The sequence below is a fragment of the Penaeus monodon genome, chromosome 2, assembly GCF_015228065.2.
Source record: "Penaeus monodon isolate SGIC_2016 chromosome 2, NSTDA_Pmon_1, whole genome shotgun sequence".
NCBI classification, from domain to species: domain Eukaryota; kingdom Metazoa; phylum Arthropoda; class Malacostraca; order Decapoda; family Penaeidae; genus Penaeus; species Penaeus monodon.
Window position 1 is genome coordinate 6,527,838 of NC_051387.1, and position 7,500 is coordinate 6,535,337.

The following is a 7,500-nucleotide window of genomic DNA, read 5'->3' on the forward strand; positions in this document are numbered from 1 at the left end:
ATTTATTGATACTAAAAAGACAGTGAGATACCAGGAGGAAACTCTGTAATAGCTTGGTGTGTATAAATGGAATGTGGGAAACAAAAAGCCAGAGAGTTTTGCTGGATGAAATACGCCATTCAGTACCAGAATTACTCATTCACACTCACTACCTTTCCTTCACAAGAAGAAAGAGACATGAAAATATGATATGAATGGCTCAGGGAGAGACCTAGAAGAGGAGTGGGGATATTGGCTGGAGGAGACATGCCATGCAGTGCCAGATATATTTCTGGTCACTACATATATCTCATTGATAATGAATAGTAATGGCCTGACTTGTGGAAAGTTGTGATCTTAGTGAATAAGACTGTGGAGGTTAATGGAATTATTCTTATGCTGATGATTTTAAGAAGTACAGAGAGTGACCAGAAAGTTTTAATGGTAAGAGAATATTAACACAATTTAAGTTCATTAAATGATTCAGTTGAAAACAAAGAAGTTGAATCATGGAAAAAAGTGAATACAGTGAACACAAAGAGTGTGAATTATTTAATCTGGTGTATTGTAAAAAGTCAGTAACAGTTTTGAAATCAACATGAAGTTTGTTTCCTTCTTCTGTCTCAGCAGAATTACACATTTGTTTGTTAAGAAGAATATTTAAAAGGAAATGCATTATTTACAGGGGAAAGTGAATAAAGTATGGTGGTTTCAGTAACCCGCATTCCACTAATATGAAAGATTTTATTTTTATAGATTTTGAAGCAGATTCCTCATCCCTGATATTTATTTTGACTTAGGGTGTTGGGTATTACTTAATTAAACCAAGAAAATTTACTGAAAATAAGTATTCATGGAGTAGGTATTCAGTAAGTATTCAAGTGGTTGATAAGTGGCAGTACTTAAAAAATCCAAGTGTTTCTTTTTTGCGGCCTTAGATGAGCATAAAATAATTTTTCATTTTGATACTGATTCTAGATATTGGTGTTGGACATGAATAATTTTGACTTGGTTAAGTGACTAGAATTCATATTTCCTTAATATAAAGTTGCTGAAGGATTACATCATAGATACAATTATCACTGAGATGCAGAAGATTTTTTATTTAAGGTTATGGAAGGAAACTCATTGTATTTCAGATGGAGCTTTTCTTTTACCATTTGGATATATGGAATAGAAGGATTATATCTATTATAAAGTATAACTATATATTTTTCCTTCCAGGTGGAGCTTATCCTTCTGGTACTGCGTGGTGTGGGCTTCACCCTGCGCAAGGATGACCCTCTGGCCCTCAAGTCACTCATCACCAGGATCCAAAGCAAAGCAGCTGAAGTAGAGGCCCAGAGTGAGGATAGCACTTCCTTCACACGTATCCGTTTCATGCTGGAGGTGGTCCAGGCCATCCGCAACAATAATATGGCTAAAGTGCCCAACTATGACCCGACACATGTTGAGCATCTAAAGAAAGTCCTAAAGGGCTTTGTTCGTAAGGGCGCTCAGAATGCACCACTCAAGGTCACCTTGGAGGACTTGCTGAAGGCTCGGGAGTGTGGCCGCTGGTGGATTGTGGGTTCAGCCTGGTCGGGTAGCCTGATTGATGGAAAAACACAGGAAAGGCAGCAGGACCTGAATACTGCCAAGGGCTTAGAGACAGAGTTCAGTGAGAAGTTCAAAGAGCATGCAGCCAAGCTGCAACTGTCCCGTCCCCCTAGAATCAACATTCTCTACATAGTGACAGAGGGCTCGGAGGACTACCTGGATGCCTTTCAGAAGCTCAGCCAGCTTAGCCTCCCACCGCAGCAAGAGCGGGAATTGTTCAGTGTAATATTGCTTTGTGCGCAGAAGGGGAAGGAGTACAATGCCTTCTTTGCATACCTGAGCAACAGAATGTGCAAGTTTGATAGAAAATACAAGAGGTTGATCCAGTTTGCACTCTGGGATAAGTTCAAAGAATTGGAAGATCTCAAGCAGAGAGAAATTGCCAATCTGGCCAAGTTCTTGTCCCATTTGATTGGTGAAGATGCCGTCAACTTGTCAGTTCTGAAGACAATCTCATTTATGGAGGTGGAGGGCCAGACAGTTAGCTTCTTAAGGCAGCTCCTTATTTCTCTCCTACTGCACCCAGCTGGAGCTGACACTGTCGATAAAATTTTCTCTCAGCTGTCCCTCTCTCCCAAGCTGCGTCTTCTCCGCCAGAGCCTCCGGATATTCATTCTTAAGTTCCTCAGCTCCAAGAAGCAATCAGAAGATCCCAACCATCAGCTCCTCTAGGTAAGATGACAAGTTACTTGGAGCTTAAGGACCCCAGGTATGTTTTCTTAAGGTAAACTGTTGTGTTGAATTAGATGGAGTAGGTCGTGTGATCATTTTTTTTTATTTTTTTTATGTTTTTGTCTTACATTTTGACAGCTGTAAAAAAAGGTTTAAGTATGGTGTAGTCGTTATACATTTTATTTTAAAAAAGTTGAGAAAATAGATTCAATATATGATCATCATTTAGGTGATAAACCTGAAAGAGATTACATTTGAATAAGACTAAATCTCCTTGAGACTCAAGTTTACATTAGTTTTTTTTTCATTTTCACATTTTTAAATCTAATGCAAAGGAACAGCAACAGATGTTTTTAAGGTAAAAGTTTGTATATGAATCTATTAAGGAGTTGAGTTAGTGATATTTTTTTATTTAAAATTATTGTCTATATACATTTGTAAGTAAAAAATTTTACTTGAATTATGACTCGTTATGAAGTTTTAATATAAAACAAGTTGAGACTATATTTGATAGCAATTTGTAATAAGTCAAAAGTCAATTTTAGTATTAACCTGCATGGAGACTAATATCTAAGTGATTACTCAAGTTATTCCCTCCATCACTCATTAAAGTGTTAATTACTTCATTTTCTCCTTTTTTCTCCTGAGGCATAAGAGTGAAAATCAACATGGTGTTTTAGTAAAGTATTGGTTGTAATGGAATATTTAACAGGACGTGAGTTTTTGTTTCTTTTCTTTCATTTATTGATATTTATTAGTATTTGTTATGTTGTTATTTTTTGTACAGTTAGATCAGGTCCGATAATGAGGTACTCCGGTAATTTTGATGTGTAATAATCAAGAGCTGCAATTATATATTTACTATGAATAATCAAGATGAACCATAGTTATTTTCTCATCAACATCTTCATGAAGGAGATACTTGATTTTATTATTCTCATGATAATTAGTTTTTATTATGTTTTTATATATTTGCTTTTTACCTTAATGTGAAATACAGATGTTTTTTATTTTTATTATTATCTATTTATTATTTATTATTTTTTTTTTTTGTGTTTGTGTTTTTGTTTTTGTGTGTAATTGGTAATGGTGGTAGCTTGTGGTAATATAAAGATATTTTTTGTGTTGTAGTAATGTGTTGTCTTTGTTATAATCTTTAGGGATATAATGTAGTGTATTATGTTATGTATTTATTATTATGTCATATTATTATTAATTCATTATATTATACTTATTAATTCCTTAAAATAACAATTAATATACATTATTATTATTATTATATTTATGTGAGTGATATATGTTATATGGTTTGTTGTTTTGTTTTGTATTGTGATTGGGTATGGTTAAGTTATGAGTTAAGTAATTAATATATGAATAGACGAATAATAAACAACGTACAACGATGTATTAAAATGCAACACACACACCACAACACACACACACACACCCACACCACACACAACCACACACACACACACACACACACACATATAATATATTATTTATATATTAGTAATGTAATATATATATATATAAACATACTAATACATAATATAATATATATATATATATAGTATATATTGATTACATATAATAAACAACTATAATCTATATATATATATTAATTTGTATATATATAATATAATATAAAATATATATCATCAAAACGAATAATCTATAACACATATAAATATATATATATATTTTATTAATTATATATATAATATATATATATATATATATTATATATATTATTTTATTATAATGTGTATATATATATATATATATTATATATATATATATATATATATATATATATATATATATATATATATATATATATATATATTATATATATATTAGTATAATATATATATAATATATATATATATTGTGTGTGTGTATTATATATATATATATATATATATATATAATATATATATAATATATATATATATATTATAATATATATATTATATATATATATATTATATATATATTATAATATAAAATATATATATATATATATATATATATATATATATATATATATATTATATATATTATATATATATATATATTATATATATATATATATATATATATATATATATACAAATATTATATATATATATATTATATATAATATATATATATATATAATATATATACATACTGCACACTCACACGGACACATACAAAAAGTTGCATAGCCAAGGGGGATGGGGTGCGAGTTTTCACCGCTCCGCCCCCCCCCCCCAAAAAAAAAAAAAAAAAAAAAAAAATTGGAAAATTACTAACATGTAGAAAAATGAAATTAATTATATGCATATTTTTTAATGACTTAAATGATAAGAAGATACTCGGCGGATGGCTGAGTCATTTTTAAACAAAATTGGTTGATTCTCGTCAGTATAGATTATAATAGTATTGAAGAACAAGAAGAACGTTATTTTTTGGTTGAATCTGATATATTTGCAATATCATTTGCTCAGGTAAATTAGACAGCTTAGGTTCAAGTCAGTAGCCCCCCCCCCTCCCCATCCCATGGCCGTTGATGCCGTAGGGCGGGGGCACAGGAGACGGAGACTGGCACCCAATGATGGAGATCACCTCTGCCTTGGGCCTCAGCATTCGACCAACTAATTTTGCACAGTCCTTTCACCTTCCCCCTCTTCGTTTCCTTCTTTTCTCTATCTCTTCAACTATCCACTTCCTAAGGTGTGAGAGCCGCGTTGAGAAGATGAAAGGCTGACTTTGTGCCAGTCACGAATGGGGCCATGGGGACGGTATTTCTTAGTTGGCTAGCCCTTGCCCCCCAAGGGGACCCTGAAGGGTGGACTATTTCTCTCCCTAACATATTTCCTAGGCTTCCCATGGCCAATAATGACGATTTCGTAACATGAATAGGGGCATTAAGGCTTAGCCCTTCAAATAGCCTCACTGGTTTTCATTCACCCGGTTCTCCGATCCCAGGCTCTCCTTTGAGCACGACTCTGAACACTGCTACTACTACCCCCTCCCCAATACCTACTATCACATCAGCCCAGTCCGAATCATCCATCCAGGTCAATACTCAGTCTCCAGGAAACGTTCCTCCTTTCCCAACATCCACTACGTCATTTCTTTCTCCCCCACAACTTTCTTCAACTACCCCCACCCTCCCTTATTACTACTCTGCAACCTTATTGTCCACCACTCCGCACTACTCGCTCTTTCACACGTCTCCGTCCTTCTACTCCCCCTCCTCTACAAATATCTTGAATACTCTGTTTAACCCAGCCAAATAGGATCGATTTTTCGTAATCCTCCCGCAGCCCCTTACTCTAACAATACTCTCCTCTTCCAGCAATGCCTCCCAAAACAAGTAGGCAAAATTTGCCTTATCATATTATCAACCCTAACTGACTTCACTGGCAAACCCATTCCTGCCCAACCTCATCCCTTCCTCAATACTTGCACTGGAACGGTTTCCATCTCCCGAACAAACTGCCCTGTTTATGACAAAGATCGGTCAGATTGTGGAGAAGACTTACTCGCCTGCCTCATGGACTATGATCCAGTATCATCAGTGCTGCGCCATCCCCCCTAGAGGCCGTTCAAAGTCACCCTCCAATATTGTCAAAATTACTTTCCGTAGACACGACCTCCCCTTTAATGTTTACATTGGCGGAGAGTCCTTCCCTGTCTGACCATATCAAGCCCCTCGTCAATGTCAGAATTGTTGGCGTTTTGGCCATCCTGCCCAACACTGCCGTTCCACAGCCCGATGCCCTCTTTACGCCCAACTTGGTAATAATCGATCTAACTGCTCTGCATATTCACGCACGTGTGCCAATTGTGGCGGCTCTTATAATGTATTTCATAGGGGCTGCCCTACCTACAAGTCTGATCTGAAGTGGCAAGTCTCAGATTCAAACTTGGCCTCACTTTTGGCGAAGCCAGAATGGAAGCACGTCGACGAGGTTTCTCTCTCACACCCTACTCCAGTAATTGCTCTGCCCTTCCCTTTCCACCCAAGATGTTTCTACATCTCCTCCAGCATATCTTCCTCATCCCACTTTGCTATTCTAAATCCAGACAATGCACTCTCTGCCACTATTCCCGATACTCCAGTCACTACTTCCAAGGTACCTACCCCTCATCCTCCACCCCTCAAACATCTGTCCCCTCTTCTGTCCCATTAGAAAAAAAAAAAAAATCTCAGACCTCCCCAACCGACTTCACTGCACAAACTCTCGAACACATTCAGATCTATTATGACCCAAGATAACATGCCTAAACCTTAACCATCCTCCAATCTGTCTACTCCCATTCCTCCTACACTCAAAGCATCTGCCGACATCCATCATCATCCTTCTCATGTTCCCCCTACACCCCTTCCTCCCAACACATCCCATTCCCCTCCTCCTTCCCCATTATCCCATGTGACCCTTTGTCACAGCAACCCATTTCCCTGGATTCTCTCCCTCTTGACATTCTCCCAGAAACTGTGGTCTAATTGCCCTGAAACTCCTCTCTCCTTTGTTAATCCTTACCTTATCCTACGGACATCCTTACCGAATAACACACATCATCCTTTGACAACTTTGATCTAATAATCCCTACCTTCCTGGATTGACTTCCGGCGTTTAGCACATTTAATCATCCAGTAACCCACCTCTTTACCCTTTTCACTATCACACTTTCTATAGTGCTATGTGACCTTTGATGTCTAGCACATATATTTTGCATTGTAATCATTAACCATTACTTTCACTGTATTCTTTATCTTATCTATACTTTTCATCAAACCTAAGGAAATATATATTATATTATATTATATCATATCATGTCTATACTCTTCCGCTCTCTACATTAAAAAAGAAAAAGAAAAAAAAGACCAGATGGACAGATATAAAGGCACACAAATATTATGATATATGAATGTGAGTATATATACTCATATATATATATATATAGGCACATATATATTATGATATATATATATATATATATATATATACATATATACACACACATATATGATATATATATATATATATATATATATATATATATATATATATATATATATATGTACACACACACACCACACACACACACACACACACACACACATATATATATATATATATATATATATATATATATATATATATATATATATATATATATATATATATATACATATACACACATGTATATGTATATGTGTGTGTGTGTGTGATTATACATACACCAAAGGCA

At 34.9% G+C, this 7,500-nt stretch overlaps 1 protein-coding gene across 1 annotated transcript in view; it reads left to right on the forward strand.

The window, feature by feature from the left end:
• The window catches only part of LOC119580662 (nucleolar MIF4G domain-containing protein 1 homolog), a gene marked incomplete in the record, with an annotated part of 6,120 nt that extends 3,870 nt beyond the window's left edge, over nt 1-2,250 (forward strand). Inside the window, 1 exon segment of the mRNA XM_037928764.1 lies at nt 1,202-2,250. Within this exon segment, the coding sequence (XP_037784692.1) occupies nt 1,202-2,250 (1,049 nt within the window).
• Nucleotides 2,251-7,500: the final 5,250 nt, after the last annotated feature.